At 28.7% G+C, this 25,012-nt stretch overlaps 2 protein-coding genes across 2 annotated transcripts; both read right to left on the reverse strand.

Annotated features, from left to right (window-relative positions):
* Positions 1-1,947: 1,947 nt before the first annotated feature.
* Positions 1,948-12,038, reverse strand: LOC126838035 (lysosomal alpha-mannosidase-like). Its single transcript, XM_050572121.1, has 16 exons — positions 11,788-12,038; positions 10,894-10,996; positions 10,594-10,675; positions 10,350-10,535; positions 7,243-7,448; positions 6,309-6,445; positions 6,074-6,207; positions 5,330-5,549; positions 4,826-5,025; positions 4,349-4,760; positions 3,809-4,025; positions 3,601-3,718; positions 3,247-3,523; positions 2,899-3,138; positions 2,587-2,736; positions 1,948-2,300 (listed from the first exon to the last, which is right to left on the reverse strand). Exons 1-16 carry the CDS (start codon positions 11,875-11,877, stop codon positions 2,076-2,078), a joined length of 2,997 nt encoding a protein of 998 aa, XP_050428078.1. The 5' UTR covers positions 11,878-12,038; the 3' UTR covers positions 1,948-2,075.
* A 1,587-nt stretch (positions 12,039-13,625) lies between these two features.
* On the reverse strand, positions 13,626-24,936 carry LOC126838037 (lysosomal alpha-mannosidase-like). The gene is made up of 16 exons (XM_050572122.1): positions 24,669-24,936; positions 23,592-23,694; positions 22,250-22,331; positions 22,010-22,195; positions 20,133-20,338; positions 19,563-19,699; positions 17,684-17,817; positions 17,109-17,328; positions 16,730-16,929; positions 16,240-16,651; positions 15,926-16,142; positions 15,408-15,525; positions 15,048-15,324; positions 14,731-14,970; positions 14,275-14,424; positions 13,626-14,051 (listed from the first exon to the last, which is right to left on the reverse strand). Exons 1-16 carry the CDS (start codon positions 24,756-24,758, stop codon positions 13,827-13,829), a joined length of 2,997 nt encoding a protein of 998 aa, XP_050428079.1. The 5' UTR covers positions 24,759-24,936; the 3' UTR covers positions 13,626-13,826.
* Between the last annotated feature and the right edge of the window lie 76 nt (positions 24,937-25,012).

The raw sequence follows: 25,012 nt of genomic DNA on the forward strand, positions 1-25,012 counted from the left end.
CTTTGGTGAAATGTTTTGTTTTTATTAGTATAAATGTATTGAGTCCACGGATTTATATAATATTGTTTTAACCCCTTGTTTCTTATGACACAAACTGTCTTAATCAGCGTCATAATAAAAGGTTTAATACAAATTGTCAGAGCAATCGATAGTTGAAAATTAAAATGTATCACAGGACAAAATGTCGAATTTTTTCTTGAAGATATTGATGTATTATCACTGTTATTATGCTACCAAAATTAAAAAAATATGTTATTATCAAACTAGTGTACTTAACGTCCAAAGTACTTTGTCTTTTTTTATGTTATCGGTGATTCAGTTTCAACATGTTTTTAAAACATGCTATACACCCCACAACTACGGCAACCAATTTTATGCGACATAGTTTATGGACGGGCGGATGGTATAAAGCATAAACTACGACAAGGGTACCTCTGTTGACGGCAGGAATTCCCCATTAAATCGGTTGTCGTTCTTGTGTGTAGCACCGCTTATACGTTTACAATTTAAAACAATAGTTTTAAAAAAAATACCTTCTCAACTGTTTAGGTGAAGTTGAGCACAAGTACAGCTGCTATACAACTCGACAACTTGCAAGATATTAGACAAACGGTTCAAACGTTTGAACTTTAAAGCCTGGCTAATAAAGCTTGGCTAATAATTAGATTAAGGGTATTTAAAGCAGTCGGACTTTGGACGTTTAGACCTAATAGTCTGCAAAATGATGCCTACTTAATATGGTCTGATTTTAATTTTGTAAAAATATTTGAGTTTATCGGCCTTTTTTCTAGGTTATTGTGGAAATCCATTTTTGATATTTCAATCAACATTATGTTTAAATCCTGTTTGAATTACTTAATTTTTCCAAATTTTTAGTATTCCCATTATTGTTTTTTTTTATATAAACAAAACAGTTATTCAAAATTAACTTCCATAATAGTCTGGTTAAAAGGGCGATGAGATAAAATATTTTTACAGAACTAAAATCCGATTATTCTAAGTAGGGGTAATTTTGTCAGGCTTATAGGTCTAAATAAGTTTCTTGTAAGAACAAAATGGCTTTTACCAGTAGCAGAAATTGTATACGTTAAAAAGTATACCCTGGAGCTTTTATTACAAATTATCCTGAAAATAAATTGACATGATCGAAATTTATTAAAACTACTTTTTACTTAAATATTGTCTGTATAAAACCCCTTAAAAACCGCCCGCTTCCTATCCCCTTAGGAATCAGGCTACTTCACTGGAAGCAGAGCCCCACACACGTGTTGTATATAGATATTTACTTTGAATGTGTGTTTACTCTCTTTTAAATGTATTTATAATGATTTTTAAAAAACAATATCTTTGATTTCAAAAAACAAAATACATACGATATTGATTTTTTCGATTATTTTTGTTCCAAAATAAATCATATGTCTATAAGCTAAAATCGCAACATAATAATTTAATTATATGTGTACATTTAAGTATATCTAATCAATGAACACACATCTGTGTAAGATCAGAACCCGGGCATTCTCTTCCTGAAATAGGAGTACATTGCTGATTATGATACACGCCATGGTATTGTCTTATGCAACATGGCAAATATTTAATTTAATTAATATTTGTTTGACGTACATAATTGCATTTGAATAATGTAAAGTATAAAACATTATATTAATTTCATGAATGACGATGTAGTACATATATGAAAATGTTCAATATAATTATAGGATTAATATGAGGCTTTTTGCTGTCCTGTTACTAGTTAAATACCTTCTTAAATATTAAAAAGGTAAAGTACATGGATTGTTGAACTAGCATGTGCAGCTTGTGTTTTGTATTCGTTTCTAATCCAGTTTAGTTTTTAAAATATTATATTTGGTTTATCTGGTCGGGTTTTATGTGGTTTTAAAGTATGTATTAAGTATGTATTAAATAAAATATATTTCTAGTTAAATTAAACAGTATATTGTAAGAAAAAACAGCGTTATTTTATAGAGACTAAGCTAGAATAATGTGTTTAATTCATTTGATATAAAACAATAATATGATTATAAATATTATTTATTTTAACAGCGGCATTAGTGTTAAGGCGTTGCTATTATTTCAGCCACAAATGTTCTTATTTGCATTGGAGTTAATAAAATGTGTTTGGGATCGATTTCTGTAAAAGTGTTTTTATCAATCTGGTCACTGCTTGGCGTCGATTTATCATCAGATTTCCAAGAGAGTCTAATATTTTCCGAAAGCCACTGATTGGCTCCCAAAGTAGTTTCTTTAAGCGATATAATATGGAAATTCAGAAATACATCCTGAAAAAATATTGTAGTTACAAGTTACATAAAATAACATTAAATATTTTTCAAATAGTCGACTTAACGCAAACATGCGTTATGCATTATCATAAAGTTAATACATGTTTCATTTGTCACAGTAACAGTAACTAAAAGTCAATATAGAAGCGTGGCTTTATATTATTTAATTAGTTTTGTGATTTAAAAAACGAGTGTAAAGTTCATGTAATATTATTTTTATTTATGCCATGTTTCTATATTAATATTTGTCATTTTGTGACAAAGTTATTAGTGTAAATCATACCTGAATATTTACAACAACTGATTTCGATAAATTTTTGTCTTCGTTAAACTCAAATATGTGCTCCAATCTGAGCAGTATAGTTCCTTCTTTCCACGGTTCTAACGTGAGTAATTTTACATTATTTGGCAGTGGATTTCGCATACCAGAATACTAAAAGAAATTTGACAAAACCAATGTTAAGTTTAGTTTTTGTGACCAGTTTGCTTTTTACATTTAAGTATAGTTAAACAATATTAAAATTGTGGGCTAAACGCTAATTAAATATTAAGTGAAACTAGAGAGAATGGCCAGTCTTATAATAATATGTATTACCTGCATAACTGTATTATCAATAAGTTCGTTGAAGGTGATGTCGGAATTATTTATTGACATAAAGTACTGAGGTTTGATAAGTTTTCTTTGTGCCAATAATCTTTGAACAGCGTATTGTTTATCGACTGAACCAAAGGTTAAATAATGTTGGCCTCTCGCTATTAATCCCGTTCCAAAGGCTCGCTCATTTAACGCTTCATCGACACCAAACGCATCGTCGTGAAACAATCGCCTGTGCACCTAAATAAACGGATAATAAATTAACTGGGACTTTATAAAGGATAATAATATGTAAATGCACACAATATGATTATTTATACATAAATATATAGTATTATATATACATACCATAAGTTCAAGTTCCCCATCGTCGAGACTTGACCCACCTTGAGCTCTATCGTTAAGAACGGCTAACTGAGTTCGACCATCTGTTAGCATTATTTGCGAATTTATTGGATAATAATTGCCGGATATGTTTTCTACGTTTTCTTTTAAATCGAACGAACTTCTATAGTTCAAAACTCGTTTCAACATTTCCCGGCCGTTTGAATCCGTATAGAATGTGTTGTCGTTATGATATTGTGGAATTTTAAATCGGGATACAACTTCTTTTCCAATTCCATCACTATAAATGTTCGATTAGCTATTATTTAATTAATTTGAAAATTGAAAATTTAAAATGTGTTTCAGAAATTAACTAACTTGTTCGGTATAGGTCCAACGAGCCATTCAAATTCGAAATGATCTTCTCCTTTATACTTTCTAATTACTTGACTCGTCCAATTATTACAAGTTGTATGTATTTCTTCTACTAAAGGCCCTATAATGAAATGTTTTTTATTTATTGATGATTGTCAATATATAGCTATAAAATATTTTTAAAGTTTATATTGTGCTTTATAAAATTAACCTTTGAATATTTTAGACTCGTTGCTGTGGTCGCAAATAGGCAATGCCGTTCCGTTCGGTCTGAATATATATGCTCCAGATGCTCTATTGATAGCTTTTCTGTTATCTCCTGCCATGCTCTTGTAGTACAGGAAGTTTTGAAGTAATGGAACTGCTACACCGTCTACATACATTTCATATCGACTCGAATCTTTGGTGTTGATTTTTAAACCGAAACGCTTAAAGCATATTTATTTTATTAAATTAAACGAAATTACTGGGCTGATTTATTTATAATTGAAGTGAACCAAAAAGTAAGAACCAAAAAGGAAGGGTTCAAATAACTTTTTTTCTAGTACAAGGTTTTTATTATACAGTATTGAAAAGTGAAACCTTTTTCAATCTGCGTTTGTTATATTTTCGAAAGTGATATTGTAGAAAACTAAACATATGATTTGCATTTTGCTTGACTGTAAACATTTGAAAAAGTTACCTATACAATTCGGGTTCTCACTACTTACATTTTTCAAAGTTCACTCTAGAATTTCGAACCTTATCTTACCTTATCACCTATGTCTACAGAATCAATCTCTGGTTGAGTCTGTTGAGTGTGTATTCTATTTTGATTTTGTTTGGTATGGTCTTTACGGACGATAAAAGCTTTGTAACCCAGCGGAGGCAAATCAGTGGCTTCAAATATGAGTTCGGCTGTGGCGGATGAATTTCTACCAGGTAAGTTAATAACCGATTCCGGTATAGGCACTATTTGTGTAATGAGTTTTTTTTTCTGAGGATCTATTACGTCGTACGAGTCATTATCGGAAATGGGCAGACGTGCAAATTCAGTTATCGGTCTGCTAAGTGGATTGTATATAGTCACCACAAATTGGTCACTTTGTTCAGAAACGGCACACGCGCTGATGTTCATCAATGGACAAGTTGTGTAATTCGATTTTATAAAACCGCTAATTTCCCTGAATAGAACAAACACGAATGTTTAATTATTTTCGTTTGTTAATGTTGATCGTTTAATCTTTACAATAAAACAGCAGACGATGCTTCTTCACATTTTGATATCGCCTCGGTTAGTATTCTGGCATAATCGTTCGCCACATGCTGTTTAGCCGTGCCAGTTATGGCGTCGTGGTGCTGCATTACGCCCATTGCTTCGCGAAGAGGTGTGATTTTTGATTCGTATTTTAATCCCTCCATACTTTGCACTGCGAGTTGCTTACACGTCTAATGTACAAAACAATGTTATTAAATGTATCGATATTGATTGGTTTATGATGATTTCGTAGTATACACGATGATTTTATTAAACAAATAAAATTATGGTTATAAATACCTTAAATATATTAATTTAAGAATTTTATCAAGTATACCTATTCATCGAGAAAGTTGGGACAAAATATGTTTTGACAACACATCTTTTTGTGATGGTAATATAAATTAAAATGGAAAAGCTAATGCTTTATGAATTATAGAGACTTTAAATTATTAATGGTACTACGTATGTTATTACACTTTAAGTTGTAACTACCTGTAGAATATTGTTACCCTTTCGTTCGTAATACTTTTGTGTTGGCCTTGAGGTAAAGTATCCGGTCCAGTACGAATGTTTGTCACTTTTGTAAGGCAAGAAATCATCACTTTTAGTAGAAAACGTTTCTTTACGGTCGTTTACAGCTTTTAGGTAACACGACGGCGTTGAATAGATAGCGTTAATTTTACTTCCGGACGATTGTTTCGAATTTATGTATCTGTTAATAGTACAAATTAGAATTAGGCCAATACAAAAAAATGTATAATTTGTCCAGGACCGCATTATTTAAAATATTTTTTTCACGAAGTTAATTTGCGTGTATTAAAAAATATACACAAAAAAAAACATTATTTTTATGTATAAAATTCGTTTATTAAGATTGTTTTGAATTTATAAAACTATTCAACATAATAATATACTATGTGATTAACATGCTAATATATAAATTGTAATTATAACACATGTGATGAGTTTTTTTTACAAAAGCTACTTGGAATTATTTAATATAATAATATATATTATAATGTACTTTATCAATGGTTATGATTTTTTTTAAGGTTTCAACTGTAGTAAAAACCCTTTATAATATGAAATCACTCAAATGTCTACGTCTTTCCCAAACGTTTTTAAGAAACATAGTAATTTTGTGGTTCACTATAATATAACACATTATAAACATCTTACTACCAAATCATTGGAATAAATGTGTTATAGATAATATGTTTTTTTTTAAATACTAACTTAATTATTTTATCCATACTATAGAAATTTATTCCGGCAGCAGTGTAGTGAAAATCTTCGCCCATAGTCAATATGATATTATCGGTTTTGTAATGTCTAGATTGGTTTTGAATGAAATCAATCAGTCCTTTAGCCTAAAGTTAATATATATTTATATAGGTATACTTTTAGTAGATAGGTACAATATTATAATTTGAGTTTTAAATGTAATTTAATTAGATTACTAATTTGTTACCTTCCAATCTACGTTGTACTGAGGACTCATTTCATCGTCAACTATTGGGTCCATGCCACATAAGATGTCGAAACAATAACCCTTTGGTGCACTATATTGGTTGTACAGAACGTGTGTGAAAAGATCAGCTGACCTGCCTGAAAATAATAAAAAAACCTCATTTAAATCAAAGTGAGTTTAATAACTAAAATTTCAGTAACGTTTATTATTATTAATTATAAAAAAACTATATTAAATAAACGAAAAATCCAAGTCTTTAATGACTACTTAATATATTTACAGGTGATCTATCAGACGTAATACACTCTTTTTCTCGTAAAATAATATTTTGAAAATAATTTGTTTCCTATTCTTTTAAGCACATATTTTACTATATGAAAAAAAAGTAAAATATAAAATATATATTATAAAATTGTTTTTCTTCATTTTTTTCCCTTGTACGAAAAGAATTATGGACCTTGTTTTTTCAAATGGTAACATGCTTTTAATTCCATAAATTTGTAGAAAACTTTTTCTTAAAAATGTTAGTGTTTGAATTTTAAATTTCATCTTTACAACGTCATGAACAAATTAACAGATTGATAAAAATTAAAAGCTCAAACTGTAACATTTAAAAAAAAAATTTGTCTGCATATTTGTGGAATTAAAAACATAGTTCATACTACTTTTAGGATATGGAGGTAAACATTTACTAAGTATTGAAAAATAATCGAATTGATTTTTACACAATTTTATAATTTGAATAGATTCACTTCTGAATTTAGAAAACAGATACTGCTACTTATTTATTACTTTTATTGACTAAATTTAACTTGTTTAAAGGTTTATTAGTTGTAAAATAGACATTTTTTTATAGTTCGTGTTATAATAGTACAGAAATTAATGTGTATCTAATTAATATTCACACTCTTCGTGCGATATAAGTTGTACCTACCTAGATTTGGGCTTGATTGCCAAATCATTTCAGCGGTTTTATTTTCTAGCCTTTGTGTTTTTTCTTCATTGTCAAGACGACCAAAGAAAAGACCATCATAGCCAAGCTGAGAGAAAATCGTAGCCATTTGTCTGGTATGACCAAACGGATCAATTTGCCATCCGATATGCGGCCTACCACACTCGCCAAACGTATCGTTTAGTTTTCTGAAAATACAAAACATGTTGATATCGTCTTTTAAAAGTTGAGAATTTGATATCTTTGATTTCGGCTGAGTGTTAAATGTATGTCTATCAAAGTTCACATGTTTTTTTTATTCTTAATAAATATTATTTTCCTCGTTCAATTTATTAAACGCTTATTGATCATTTTCTATGAAACATTTTTATAAGTATTAAAAAATATTAATCACTTAATCATTATTTTTGCCATAATATATAATATTATTCTTTGGGTTTGTTGATTCGGTTAAAGTAAATAACGCATTCACATTTCACACAGTCTTTCATAAGAGTAAAGATAATAAAAGTATTGTATTATAGTGTTGTTTTATATATATATATATATTTATAAAACAATATATAATATAATATAATAATAAAATAATATAATATATATATATATAAACCATTAGCGTCATTGTTTTTGTGTTTTTTTACGTACTTCTTAGAAATACAAACAAGAAACTAAGTAAATTCAGCATTGGTTGTTTATACTTTAAAAATAATTACATAACAATAATTATTATTAAAAGCAGAATAAATAATATTTTTAATTCAATACCATTAAAGCAAAAAAAAAAATTTAGTTTGATTTAATTCCTAATTTGAATAAAAATCTTAAATCTTAATTCACTCCAGTGGGGTTCTTTATTCCATTTCTCTTCTCATAAAGATCTAACTTATCCTAACCTAAAAATTGTTTTTTTCAGTACTCCTCGTTCATCTTATACATATTTTTTATTTTAATTTTTTTTATTTGCTCAGTTGTATTTTATGAGCTGGATCGAGGTTTTTATTCAAGTCAGGTCGGGTTTATTTCAAGGTAACTGTTTTTTAAATTTGCTTTTGCAAGTTTTATAATGTGTGTTATTTAATTTACTTGTTTTACTCTATTAACAATAACTTTCTGTCCCATACAAGTTAACAAAATGTTTGCATTCACCTATCTTCACTCTCTCTTGTTTATAGCCAACAATTTGCACTTACCTGGATTTTTTAAAAAAATAACTCAATCTCTTTCTAACTAATTTCATAGCACGAGTCAAATTTATTTAATATTGTAGATCGCTATTTAATTTTAAGGATTAAAGGTTTACCAGTATTGTACATTAGAACAACTAACGTTAAAAAATAAACCGCCAAGAAGAAATTGAAAAATAATTAATTTTTGTACTAAACTGATCAATAATACACAATAATATTAGCTATGATTGTATAACACAACACACGTAAAAATCTACGTATAGTATCAAATAACAATTTTATTTTGTTCAAATACCATGTTTTTTATAATCTAAATGTCAATATTACGAAATTAGCTTTTCAACTTTCCAAACTATTGATAAGTGCCTAGACGTAGTGGACTTGCTTTATCGTTATATTTTAGAAATTTGGCGTTTAAATAAACCAGTTTATCTATCTATTTGGAAATACTCAATAAATACTTCATAAATTTATGTATGTATATTTATAATATATATACTCGTACATAATTTTGCTGTTATTCCCGTTATTTACAAGAAATTGATTAAATACAATGTAAATTTTGTTTACTTTAAAAGTAAAGTATGAAAAATGATGAAGGAGAAAATTATCTATCAACTCTTTTGAGAGTTGCTCTTTTATTTTCATCGTTTTTACTGTTCATTTGCAGATACAATTCACACCGGTGCTGTTCAACCGTTCTACCATTTATCAATTATAAATTTAATAAACTATTATTATGGATATGTTATTATTTTGGGGGTCATTCTGAAATTTGCGTGTTAAATTTCGTGTCACTGACATAAAGATAAAGATTTATTTATTAAACAATAAATATGTGGTACTATAAAACACACGTGTACATTGCGTTTTATATAATTATCGTATAGCAAACTTTACATTGAGTCCCTGGTGATCGACGACGGTAGCGGAGCGCGTTTTAACATAATGTTATATTACCTATAGTAACACTATTAGAAGATTAATAACGAATATGCACTACTAGGACCCACAAAAACATATCCATGATTCAATTTTTTTTCGGTGGAGTGGAGAAAATAACTAGGTTTTTAGTGGTCTCCAATGGTCAAGATGTTTTTATAGTTTACTGCAGAGTGCTGACGATGTAAATTGTAACTGTTGGTGAGCGGATATTAAGACCCCGTAAAAATTACTTTTTTAGATATTAGATCCGCAGTAAATATCAACCTAAAGCCATATTACATGAACTATATTTTTATGATTTTAAAATGTTGTACTATAGTAAAAATAACATACGATTTTTTATTGGAAACCCTTAAATACTTGTTATTTAACTGTCTTAAATGACTTTGTTTATTGATACTAAACAAAATAGCATTTAAAATTTAAACGTAATGAAATAAAATATAGTGGGAACGAAGCATAATAATGGAGCGGAGGAAGTCACAGGTATATATGACTTATTAAAACTGAAAGTGATAAAATCACTTTTAAATAAACACTTTAAAGCGAATCTGCAATGATAGAAATACAAATATCGATAAAAGCATTGAATTGTCTATAATGATGTATTACCATAATTACCCATATATCATAATTAACAATATAATAAAAATATTTTCAAATACCTGTTGACTTGTTTCACCCACACAGAGCAACCTAGAAATTGACTACGATCAACAAAAAAAAAGCTTGACTAAAGATTTTTAAGGAAATCGTAAATGTTATAGCCTCATTCTAGATAACCTTCGGTTTAATTTTTAGATCTTAATAGTCATACATGTTTGCAGGAAAATGTGAAATTAAAAGTTTCCATCCATTCTAGGTAAAGGGTTTATGAACATTTTTTGGTTCGTCAGCGTAATGAAAAAAATAAGTACTATAATAAGAAAATAGATACAAAATGATGCATAAACTAACCTCAAACCCCAGGTGAATTGGTCTATAATGGAAATGTAGTTAGCATTTGCCTCATCGTTCATGCTCCAAGCTCCACCGATAAACTCTAAGCGGCCAGACGATACTAAATCTTTAACCGTCGCTTGGGTTTCTTCGTTTTGTTTTTCCCACCATTTCCAAAAAAATGCGGTTTCCACATAAATAAATCTAAAAAAAATACGATATTTTAAATTAATGCTGGTGAATATCATGTATTATATCATACCTTCGATCTGGATTTTTTGACAGAGCTTCAACAACTGAGTCTAATATAAATTGCACGGCCGCCGTTTGTATAGAATCCTCGCCTGAAAACAAATTATTTACTGTTAGGTTAATACTGTTGCCAGTTTGTGGATTTAAAAACAATTTCTGTAATCATTAGTTAAGTCAACCATACATTTTTAATTTTTATAGGTATATGATTGCAAAGAAGGAATCTAAAATTAATGAACAAAATCTAATGCGTTTTAGAGGTTTTTAAATAAAACTAAATCACGGTTAGTATATAAAAACATTTCATTACTTCCATAATAGTATTGGTCTACAGTTTTCAGCCAACCGACATCATCGTGAGAATGAGGAACAAAATGGACGTTTAGATACCCATCTTTGACTGGATGACAAGACTAAAAATAATACACATTACATTTTTAATTTAAAACAGTATGTAGCTGTTGATTACAACAATAAATGTATGTCCTGAATTTTAATTAAAATTTGAATAGCATTCCTGTATTATTGTAACTCTCATGACTAACTTAAACATTTGTTTACTAATATCAACTAATTAGTACTAATTTTTCAACTTGTTTTTGTTAACTTATTTTTTTGTGAAGCAATTGTCACGCAAATATTTTAAATTGTCTTGAGAGTTATTCGAATTTCATGCTAAGTTTTTGGCATATACAAATATTAAAATATCCTAATGGAAGAGGTTGGCGTAATGTACATATTATTTTGTTTGCTATAATTTTAGTATAATTTTTTGAATCATTAGGCATATAAATTATAATGTCATGACCTATGTCACATATTTTATCATAATACAAATAGTTAATAATTGCTTATAGCAACATTTACTTAGAGTATAAGATAACTTCATATTTATCGATCATACCACTTTGAATTAAATAACTATAAAAACAGTTGTGTTTGTGTATCGCAAATAATACCATAAAAATACATAATTTACAAACTAATTAGTAATTAAATTAATGTAAATCATTTTATAATTAAACATTTTTTTTGTGTTGTTTAACGAAACTAATTACAAATTATCTCATATTAATTTTCTTTTTTTATATTTGATTACTTAAATATTAGTGAAGATGCGTTTAAATAAAAAATATTATGTTTTTTATAAGCCTTTTTAGGTAAATAAAAAGTAATTATAATAATTTATTTTCTAAAATTTTACCTCGTAACCACATTTTCCTGTAACTTTATTTCCACAAGGTCCAGCACAAACTCCAACGAAAAGCACCGAAAGTAAAATCAATACCTTCATTATAGAGTAGGCTTAAATAGCCTAAGTTTGTTGTCACTAACTTAAACTATTTTAAATATTAAGGTCCAACAAATGATAATATAGAATAAATATATTATTTCGGTACTATATCATTAAAATAGGTTTTGAAGGAAAATACTAAACCGACCAACACTAATGAACGTTTTATTATAACTAATCAACTTATATAAATTGATTTGATAGCATCGCTGCGTTTTGTGAATGTTATCTCTACCACCAGTGTAAGGTTTATTTTTGTTATCGTTTAATTGTTTACGATTAAAGGTAAAAATGTAATTTATATGCTGTTAATTTATACGAAAAAAGATTTATTTTCACACATTATATATATTAGTATACATATATTATTAGTTATAATACACCTGTACTATTGCTAGTAAGAAATAAATAAAATTATGCGAAATGTGGGGTACATAATTGCGAATATTGCTCGTAAGAATAAATTATCGTGTTTAAGTATTTTATAGTAAGTAAATTATTATTTTTGTACAACTTTGTGTTATATTTATATTAGACTGGCCCAAAAAAATTGAACTTTGTATATTCTATATTATATTTTTGTGAATAAAAATTAATGTTTAGTGGTCGCGAGTAGGCGTTTTTTACGCGTGCAAATGACATTTTGAATTATTAATTTGCATGTAGGCCACATAACCAATTTTTTTTTTATTATTCAATTTTAAGGTCTTTTCTTGTTTATGCTGAATATGATAAAGTGGGATTTAAGGTACTACGAAGACTGTATTTTCCTATAACACTAAAACATTTTAAATGACATATTAAATAAATTATATTTTACAATAACACTAATGGTACTCCAGCCTATAGTTAAAGTATTACAGAAGACATTGAACTGAACTGCGTTATCGTTAAATGAAAAGTTTTAATGTGTAATTAAAAATAATATAAACAATAAACCTATTTTTTATTATTACATTTATTATTGAGACTATGATTATCATGTTTTTATTATTAAGCTTCAACAACTTAAAACAAGTCAGTAGCCTGCTTTTGTTTGATTGTTATTTATATTACTTTTAGTTACATATTATTTATTTATAATTATATAATGATATTATAATTTTATATTAAATACATAAAATCCATTTATCTAACCTAAAATATTTTTTCGAACTCAAAGATAATAATTACTTATTAAAAAAAGAACTTAATTTACTGCATTGTGGTTATGTACACACAGTACTATATCGTCTGAGTTAAGGTTCTTGGAAAAATTGATAATAGTAATAATGTAAAATAGGTGTTTTTGGTTTTAACCAATTTTTGTAGATTTTAAACTTAGTTTGCTTGTAACTTTGATTAAGTTAACGCTGATCTTCGCATGTGTAGGTATTTAAACGTACGATTTAGGACAATATGTTGAAATTAATTGGGTATATTTTTATATTTTACATTTTATCTTTATTCTTTCTTAAGAAAAACATAAGAGAACCATTTTTGAAATTAGATTACCGACATTACATGGCGCATAAAACTCTCGACGAGGTCAACTGCAATCACTAATAACTAGTAAGCAGTTTTAGAGACCCAAACATTTTATAAAGTATAACACATATGTTGAGTATCAAAAATTAAATTAGGCTAAATTTTTAATTTGTTCATTTCTATAAGTCAAATAAATATAATATACTGTAAACGTGACCAAAGATACTATATCCAGTTGAACAAACAAACAAGTATTCATATGAACAACAACAAATAAGAAATATCTGATAGGTAGTTCTCATTTTATTTTTATAAGTACAAAAAATAGTCTTAACTATATAAAATTTGAAAAAAATGTTGAAACCGGTAATTAAAACTATTAAATTTTACTTAAAGTTATGGATACAAATTTACTAGATATCTATGACTAAAATATGTAAAAAAAAAAATAAACTTTAACTATAAATTTTACATAGTGCACATTAGTACGCTGGGACAATTTCAGCAACAAGTGTTCTTATTTGCATTGGTGTCAACGAAATGTGTTTTGGGTCAGTTGTCTCGCCGTTATTGCTGATTGGTATTTCTTCTTTTACAATAGTATTGTCTTCGGTCCTCCATGACAGCTTAGTGTGTTGTGACAACCATTGATTTCCACCAAGAATAGTTTCTCTTAGCGATACTATGCGGAACTTTGTAAATAAGTCCTACAAATAGTCAATCGATTCAACCATAAATTATTATAAACTGCTTTTATATGACAAATACGTATGCAAAATAAGTTACAGACATGGATCAGATTAGATGGAACATCAGATTTGTTAAGTTTTTAAGCATACAGTATATTTTGGCAATTCTGTGATGCGCTTGACTAATCTTAATAGTATGAAGTATTGTAAAGGATGTTATTTGTTTTGTAACTATACTAACCTGAACATTTATAACGACTGGTTTTGATAAATTTTTATCTTCATTGTACTCGAAAATATGTTCCAATCTGAGTAAAACAGTCCCTTCTTTCCAGGGTTCTAAAGTTAACAACTGAACATTATCCGGAAGAGCATTTTTCATACCAGAAAACTAAAATCAAAGATATGAAACGTAAGACAAGAAGCTGAAACAAGGGAATACGTTTTAATCTGGGAATCAATATTTAGAACCGATAAGTTAATTCATAATATGTTCAACATGGCTGTCATAAAATTAAATTCATTTTTTTTTTGTCATAAATTAAACATTTTAACTTGCACAAAGATTATTTTTGAGTTGGGTTTTTTTCATTGCAAAGAATGTTATTTAACTCAATTATTTTAAGTTATATTAAATAGAATCTTAAGGTTTGGGTGGAAAATAAAGTATACAAATATAAGTGACAAAAAAGTATACCTCCAATGTAGTAGTGCTTTTTATTTCTTCATATGAGACCGCCGGCGATATTTTTGAAAACAAATATTGTGGCCTAATAAGTTTTTTTTGAGCTAACAGTCTTTGTACTGCAAACTGGTTATCGGCCGAACCAAAAGTCAAGTAATGTTGGCCTCTAACTACCAACCCCGTTCCATACGCCGGCTCGTTTAGTGCTTCACCAACGCCAAAATCGTCGTCGAAAAACATTCTCCTATGAACCTAATTAAATTTATAATGAGTTTCCTTCGGTATTATAACGAGTTTTGTGTAATTGTACACTAGCATCTTACACGCACCATAAGTTCAAGTTCCCCATCGTCGAGACTTGATCCACCCTGAGCTCTATCGTTAAGAACGGCAAACCGAGTCCGACCATCTGTTAGCATTATTTGTGAATTAATTGGATAATAATTCCCGGATATGTTTTCTACGTTTTCTTTTAAATCGAACGAACTTCTATAGTTTAAAACTCGTTTCAACATTTCCCGGCCGTTTGAATCCGTATAGAATGTTTTGTCATTATGATAATTCGACAGTTTGAAACGAGATATAACTTCTTTTCCAATATTGTCACTAAACGTTTATTCCAATTAATAAATAGGCAATTTTTAATTTAACAAAAACTATCATAATAATAATAATAATAAAATATTGACTTGTCCGGAATTGGCCCCACGAGCCATTCGAATTCGAAATGATCATCTCCTTTGTACTTTCTAACTACTTGACTCGTCCAATTATTACATGTAGTATGAATTTCTTGTACTAAAGGTCCTGCAATAAAATGTATTATAATTTATTGGTAATACAAAATATGTACTATTATTAATAATAAACTGTTTTTTTTTTAGAGACTACAGCATAAACAATTAGAATTGTTTAAAAAAATATATATGAAGTTATGAGAACTTAAGTGTGTCCCTGTTCATACAAAAAGATGAAATAAAATGAAAAATTAAAGAAATATAAATTTAGTACCGAGTCAGGGGGCACCTAACACACACGTACCCTCTCCCCTAAATTTGTTTTTTCATATCTAATATTTATACATTGGTTATGTGCACTCAAATTGCCGCATGTTGTAAAATATATAGATACTATGCTTTAGCTCTTAACAACTAGTGTTCTGTAAAAATGAATACTAAAATTTGACGGGTTTTGTAAATTATTTAACCTTTAAATATTTTAGACTCATTCAAGTGGTCGCAAATAGACGAAGCCGACCCATTTGGTCTGAATATATACGCTCCGGAGGCTCTGTGGACGTCTTCTGAATTATTTCCGGCCATGCTCTTATAGTACATAAATTCTTGGGTTAATGGTATCTCTTGTCCATCCACGTACATTGTGTAACGTCTTGAGTCTTGGGCGTTGATTTTTAAGCCAAACCACTAAAAAAATTAGTAATAATCTATTAATTATATTTAATTAAATTTAATGGCTCGAGCTGTTAAAGTTATTAATTTTTAGGTAAATGTTCTATTATACCTTATCGCCAATATCTACTGAATTATTTTCTAGTTGTGCTGATCTTGTAAACGTACCATTTGTAGTTTTTTTGGTGGGATCTTTTCTGACAATAAATGATTTATAGCCTAACGGAGGTAAATTAGTAGCTTCAAATATGAGTTCAGCTACTGCGGATGACACTCGGCCAGGTATGTCAATAACTGATTTCGGTAAAGGCACTATTTGTGTAATGAGTTTTTTTTTCTGAGGATCTATTACGTCGTACGAGTCATTATCGGAAATGGGCAGACGTGCAAATTCAGTTATCGGTCTGCTTAGTGGATTGTATATAGTCACCAAAAATTGGTCACTTTGTTCAGAAACGGCACACGCGCTGATGTTCATCAAAGGACAAGTTGTGTAGTTCGATTTCGTAAAACCGGAAATTCTCCTGGAAATAATATACACAAAGGTCCAGCTAAGTGAATTATTTTTTTTAATTTTATGATTTTTTTTTTATAGCCTTTACGATAGTATAGTTGATGTAGCTTCAACGCATTCATGTATGCCGTTACTCAGTATTCTGGCATAATCGTTCGCCACATGCTGTTTAGCCGTACCAGTTATGGCGTCGTGGTGCTGCATTATGCCCATTGCTTCGCGAAGAGGTGTGATTTTTGATTCGTATTTAAATCCCTCCATACTTTGCACAGCGAGTTGCTTACACGTCTAATATGTACATAACAATTGTAGGAAATATGTCGTTATTGATTGGTTGATAAATTAAGAGCAAACTATACAGAAATATCGAGTAGAAATTATATCTTTACAAATCATACAACATGATTTTATTTAATAAGTAAAAATATTTAATTATATGGAAAATCGATAAAAATTAAAATACTTACCTGTAGAATATTGTTACCTCTTCGTTCGTAATACTTTTGGGTTGGCCGCGAGGTGAAAAAGCCCGTCCAATAAGAGTGTTTATCACTTTTGTATGGTATAAAATCGTCAGATTTCGTAGGAAAAGTTTCGTTGCGATCGTTAACAGCTTTTAAGTAACAGGACGGCGTAGAATATATAGCGTTAATTTTACTTCCGGACGATTGTTTCGAATTTATGTATCTGTTAATAGTACAAATTAGAATTAGGCCAATACAAAAATATGTATAATTTGTCCAGGACCGCATTATTTAAAATATTTTTTTCACGAAGTTAATTTGCGTGTATTAAAAAGTATACAAACAAATAACCATTATTTCTTTTGTATAAAATTCGTTTATGTAAGCAACAGTTACGTTATGTTGAAATAATATATTTGAATGATGATAAAATACTATTGTTTAGGTAGATTTTAAGTATTTCAGTTTCAAATTAATATAAATAATACAGAATATATGAAATTTACACAATGGTTAAAAAATATTTATGAATACGCCAGCTGAAAAAACTGTAAAATGTACAATAAGAATATACTTACTTAATAATTTTGTCCATACTATAAAAATTTATTCCAGCAGCGGTATATTGAAAATCGTCACCCATAGTTAGTATAATATTGTTGGTTTTATATTGGCTAGATTGGTTATTAATCCAGTCAATAAGTCCCTCACCCTATTTACACGAAAAGAAGCAATGTAATTTTAATAATTCATATTATTTGTTTGAAATACTTTGTAGGATTACAATAATTTAAAACAAAATAGGGTTTTTCTTTTTATAACGTTCCTCACATTATTGTTCTTTATCAACAGTTAAGTTAACATTAAAGGCATTGAAGGCCTTATGCTGCCATCATTGAGATGGTTTCTTGACGAATACGCTTTCGCCAGATCGTCGCCGTGAAAAGGTTTAGCGGCTCCTTTTCATTAGACGGTTTCCGGCCTAGCAAATAGAACCGCCTGACCTTGTCTAACCGGTGACATTGAGCGTTGTCACCGCAAAACCAAATAGAACATTCGTCCTTATCTGTTGTTTTTTATACACAGTGAAAAATCAAAAAGCTAATATAACATATCCTAAGAAACGGACAATTCGATTTATTTTTTAATATTCTTTCTCTTAATGACATACCTACCCATTACACTTTTATATTTCTATCTAGTACATTCTATATTGCATCTACAATATAATCTATATCAATGAGAGTAAAGTTATTTTTTTTTATTACTTACTATATACTCGTTTACTATAATATATTACGCATATATTATGTTTTCTTTCATGTAATTTTCAATTGAAATTTTAATGTATTTTTGCTATGATGAGGTTATGTTTTTTACAATTATATGTTTTTATTATTTACTAAATGCCCTTGTCCAGGTTAATAAATACAATTACAACAAAGCACCCACAAATTATACATCTAAACCTTTCTCGTGAAACACTTTATCCATTAGTAAAAATCTAAATAAAATCCCTTCAGTAGTTACTGAGAAAATCATGAACATACGCGGTAAAGGAATTTGTTTTATAATATCTATAGGGTTTTTTATGCCTGGACTTAAGTTATCTTCCAAATCACTGAATCGATTCGTTTAAGTAGCAAGTCTGTCGGGCCAACAATTAAAAGAGTTCACCCCTTCCTCTTCAAAACTTAAGAGAAAACATCTAAAAAGTTTACTTATTTTCCAACTTTAATCTATGGCGAGCTATAACTTTTTTGGAAAATAAAAAAATAATTTCCAGATTTGTATAGAATATTCTTTAGATGTGATACTATCAATATACATTGACAAACCAAATGAACCTTTCCCTCAGAAGGTGTCGAAACTTATTCTTTATTGCACTTTTTCCGAGCGTATTTTAGAACCCTAGGTCTGAAAATTAGGCTGAAGGTAGTCTAAGGACGATCATAAGTAGGGCTATAATATATACAATTTTCTCAAAATTATGTTTTTAAAGAGAAAATAAGAAAAACAAATTTTATTGTATTAAATTTCCAGGTTACTAATTGTGAATTAATCTACAGTTAACAAGTATCCCGACCTGAGAAATACTTTATGATACTTTACAACAACATCAAATTATTTTAGACAGATGAGACGGTCAACTCTAATCGTATCCACCCTAAAACTAAAAATACAATTTTAAGCACATTATTGTCTTTACAATGTTTTTTATTAATATCCAATATAATATGTGAATGTGTTACATATTGATGTGCATCGAAGCATTTTATCACTCTAATTCCTACAGTCCTGTGACTAGGTATAAAGAACTCACTGTAGTGGTTTTTTTCTTTTGTGTGTATTTTATACCCACATTTTTTTATTCTTTAACATATTAGTAAAGTGAAATAATAAAAACGTATGCGTAAAGAACAAAGTTCATATTATATGCTATACTTCAAAGTTTACCTTCCATTCCACATTGTATAGGGGACTCTCTTTGTCGTCAACGATAGGATCTTCTGCGCATTTTATGTCGAAACAATACCCTTTAGGCGAAACGTATATGTTGTACAGAGCGTGAGTAAAAAGATCAGCCGACCGACCTAAAGTTTACAAAATTCATATATAATTAGTTAACATGAAAATATATCAAATTTCGGTTTTAAATCTACAATAACGACGTATAGTTTTTTAAAATGTTTCATAATGATAATAATTTAATTGCTATACACAATTTTTAGTTCCTTAAAAGCATAGGAACAAATACAGGGGGGGCTAGGGTGGGCTTAGCCCCCCCCCAAAAAATTAGGTTATGCATACAATTTTGAAATACAAAAATATATTTACTTTTATATATATTTAAAAAAAAATTCCAGCCCCCCCAAGTTAAAAATTGAAATTGCGCCTATGCTTAAAAGTCTATAATGTAAATATTAAGTTTAAATTTACAGTAATAGTTTGTAATATAGGTAATCTACCTATAGTGTGTATTAATGTGTATCTACGTTACACATAAATTTCGTTTGAGTTATATACCTAAGTTAGGGCTTGACTGCCATATCATTTCAGCTGTTTTATTTCTTAGTCTTTGCGATTTTTCTTCGTAGTCTAAACGACCAAAGAAAAGACCATCGTAACCAAATAACGTGAACAGCGCTGCCATTTGTCTCGTATGACCAAAAGGATCGATTTGCCAACCGATATGAGGCCTCCCACACGCTCCAAAAGTGTCGTTAAGTTTTCTGAAAACAAAATACTCCTTAGCATTTTATTATTAAAAAATCAAAAAAGCTGAAACTTTTTTCTTTCATACTTTTATCATAAATTGAAATTCTGAAAAGTAATCTAACCAGGTGTTTTATTATCTTTTTTACTATGGGTTCCTTTTAGCAAAAACAATTTACAACAAAGTTAAAGTTCGCTTTATGCTGATTATGATATATTAAGCTATATGTAAGATTTTTTCATACGAAAATATGTGTTTTTAAAATGTGTAACCAAAAAATGCAAAAAAGTTTCGTATTTAACTTACTTATATTAAAACTAACATCCGGAGTATTAATTAAAAATGCTGTTTTTTATAAATGGTTTTTGTTTAAATAAACATTATTTTTCATTTGTGGATTCAATTCACATCCTCAATTCTTTATGCCTGATTGAGTATTTTATCTCAAGTATCTCATCTTTATTAAATACTTAGTAACTCTGTTAGTCCAGCTTGTTTAAACCCGTCTCCCATATACGCTATTATATCACTTCTAATATTTTTTTTTATTTTCATTATTCGCCTACTTCTAATTGTATGAAATCTAAAAACTTCCCACATTCATTTTAATAGTCAAATTTCAGGTATTTTCATTTCGCTTTCATCCCTGCTACTCAACCGTTTGCCATTTATCAATTTTAAAAGTTTTTTTAGATTTTCCTCCAATAGACAAGGCGTTTTCATAATTTACTACTGACGTTGTTACTATTGGTGAGCGGATATTTAGTCCCCGTAAAAAAAGATATACATTTTTAAAAATTAAGTCCGTGGTAAATGTCAACTATTTGTCAGCCATTTCTTATATTTTAGACTTGTGATTTTAATGCTTTGTTTTATAAATAAAAATAACACAACATCATTTATTTAAAACCCTGCTGTCACACACGGAGCGGTTTAGCCGCGCGCGGTCGCGGTTTTTATCCGCGACCGCAACCGCTATGTACTTACACACGGAGCGGATCAAACGCGGTTTATTAATGCGGTTTTTATAATTTATAAAATACTTTCAGTATTATACAATTTTTCAGTGTCAAAAGACATAATTAATTAAAGTATATAATTAATATTATATTAAAATTTAGTTACATAGAAATTAATAGAAATTAAAATGTTTTCATTAAGTCAATATCTGACACTAAATAAAAGTATTCAATAATTTTAATACAATATTTATTTGATTTAAATGTGAGAATATAATGCAATGACCCAGATGAAGGGGGGCCCCTAGCCCAACTCCAAGAGGCCCCTTTACCGGGGCATTGCAACTACTGCCCCTGCGGTTATTGAGGCACTGGCGTATAAATAATAAATATAATATCAATAATAATATGATAATCTAGGATCCGCTCACAAATCGCTGCGGTCAAACCGCTATGTATGAATACGTCTATTGAAAATATGCAGTTTAATTATGATGGGCGGACGCGGTCGTCGAGCCGAAAATCGCGCAAGGGACAATTTTAGCGGTTGACCGCTGATATCAGCGGTGCGGGTTTTACTGTGTGAATAAACCGTTAATTGAACCGTCGTATTTCAATGGGTTACTTGACTACTGTTACTACTGTTACTTAACTACCTTAACACCACGGTTTTTATTTTTTGATAACAAGCATTGTAAAAAAAAAGCAGATACGGTCCGTAGACTAACCTCAAACCCCAGGTGAATTGGTCTATGATGGAAATGTAGTTAGCATTTGCCTCATCATTCATGCTCCAAGCTCCACCGATGAATTCTAAACGACCAGACGATACTAGATCTTTAACCGCTGCTTGGGTTTCTTCGTTTTGTTTTTCCCACCATTTCCAAAAGAATGCGGTTTCCACATAAATAAATCTAAAAATTATATTGAATTATTTCATTTTTGAGCATAGCCATTTAAAACTGTACCTTCGATCTGGATTTTTAGACAGAGCTTCGAGAACAGAGTCAAAAATAAATTGCACGGCCGCCAATTGTATAGTATTATTAGCTAAAAATAATTATAACCGTTTTAAATTGTACATCGTGTTTTGTTCACTCTAATAGAGAATTTCTGTTTTACTAAACATATTATTATAGTTTTATTTATGGACTTAGACAAGAATCAGTTTAATTTAAAAAGGGTGGTCAATTTAACGTCCATTTCCGCTTTCTATTTGGAGAAATTTTAGTTGATGTAATTTAAAAATATTTTATAATATTCAACCTATTACCTTTTTTTGTCAAGAATATTTTACTAATGACTTTTAACTGGTTGATGAACTTGTTTTGAATAATTTATTTTAAAGTTATTTAAGCATGAAGCTTAGGGCGGAAGAGCGGAGTGCAGTATTCTTTTGTTATGGGTGAATTTAAATTAAAAAATGTGTAGCCCTCTGGAGAACACAAAATACAATATTTCTTATTTTTAAAATAACATAAATAAAATTGTTATTATTGCAATTATTAAACGATATATTTATTTGTTAATAAATTTAGTGTTACGTTGCATGCTGTACTAAATAATATAAACATCTGTAGCCATAGGCATGGGAACCTAAATGTGTTCAAACAAACGGATTGTGTATAGATATAAAAAAAAATACATTCATTTTTTCTCACTTGTTTAATTTTAAACGCTTTATAGGGTATACTCTGTTTTGATAACCTTTAAATAATGATCGTATTATGTTATTTATGTTCAAATGCTATGCCTATATCCTTTTTCTCCAATGTTTATTGAATCATAAGTCTATATTTTTTAAATTATATTAGCGAGCTGCAATTGTGTGTAATTGTGTGACCTTTTTGACCACGAGCTACTTTTCCATAGCCATTACTTTAACTCACACTGCATCTACTGAAACCGGATGATTATCATTTATTAATATGTTCTTATTCATGTTATAATTACACACTACAATTATTTAAATATTACAAATACATATAGATACGATCAGTAATTATTTTCTAAATATTAATTTTTTGTAATTATTTTAATAATGCACTCTATTTTATAAGGTAAAATAATGGGAGTAATATTTAAATGTATTAATATTTATTTTCTCAAGTACTGATAAAAACTAGGTCATATTAATCAATAATTTATAATTTCTAACTGGCGTAACAAAAACATTATTTTTTAAAACTGTAAATGTTCCACAAATTGTAAGTTCTAATAAAAGTCCTACGTGTAATGTTTCTTTTAATACGGCCATTTTATTTTATCAATACTTCATTTCAGATTAAATGACTAAGAATTTATTATTACTGCCATAATAGTATTGATCAACTGTCTTCAGCCAACCGACGTCGTCATGAGAATGAGGCACAAAATGCACATTTATATAGCCGTCTTTGATTGGGTGACAAGACTATAAAACATTTTTAAAAAATTACATTAATATAATGTTATTTATATAATATGGGTTTGCTTCAATTTGTGATTTCTTAAGAGTTCTGTTCAACGTAATGAATGAAATTATACTTAAATTCCTCATTTTTAATTTTTTTTAAATTTAATCCTTTCAATACTCTTGATTTTATTAACATTTAAAACAATTATATTGTCTTATTGTTAAAGTAACAACATTATTTTATCACTAAAATTACTCTTATAAAATGTATTAAAAAATTAAGAAAATGAAATCGAATTAACTACAGGAATCGTTATGAATCATTATGTTTACACCCAATTGTTATTCGTTGGCAATCTAATATAAAATTGTTAACAACTGATATTTACTAATTTTTGTAATTACTGAATTACAAAGTACAAATATCTCAATATCTATTAATTAAAAAAAACATTTCAAAACTCTCGATAAGTTCAATAATAAATCTATATATTTTTTTAAATAATATTCGTTTTTATCTTTCTAAAAAATATTTGTTTTACATCACAGTATGATAAAATTGTCTTAGTTTATCAACGTAATAATGAAAAGTAAAAATATATATATTAAATTATTAAACTTTGTTGTACGTTTACTTTTGTTTAAAAATTATATTTTAAATTTAGAATAGTGTATACATTTGGATATAACAAAGAATAATATTGTTCAAGAATATTTATTTTTCAGAATGTACTTTTAAAATAATATATATTCTGTAGTCTAAGAAAACTAATGTTACAACGAAGTTTAACAGGAACATTAAACTGCACAGTATAATTTATATTATTATATTTGTTTTAACTAACTTGAAAATTAACCTTTTTATCGTGTTTACTAACATATTATTACGATTTTAATCAAATTCATGTTTGAATAAAAATAAGTATGTACTTATTTTGTGATGATTTAATTTAAATATTAAATATTTTATATGTTTTTCTTAGAATATCTACCTCGTATCCGCATTTTCCTGTGTTTCGATTTCCGCAAGGTCCGGCAAAAGTTCCGACAAGGAAAAGCGTAAATAAAATCAATAACTGCATTGCTAGTAAGTGTAATAAAATATGATAGGTAACACGACCGATTACTTTACTCGGTTATGCACAACATAAAATAGAGTACCTATGTACCGACCAATACCGATGTTATAATATAACTAATAATATACCTTTAAAAACTATTTGACTATATTATTTAGAGCTAAGGTCATGACGTTATCATGACCACATGCCTACTAAATACTAATGAACTGAAATATACAGTCATCACTCCGAAAATAATAGTTTTACCATCTATA

This window comes from Adelges cooleyi, unplaced genomic scaffold, assembly GCF_023614345.1.
Source record: "Adelges cooleyi isolate 19-005CV unplaced genomic scaffold, UGA_ACOO_1.1 ACOO_flye_CR_arks_rails_tigmint_CR_PRNA_30, whole genome shotgun sequence".
Classification (NCBI taxonomy): Eukaryota; Metazoa; Arthropoda; class Insecta; order Hemiptera; family Adelgidae; genus Adelges; species Adelges cooleyi.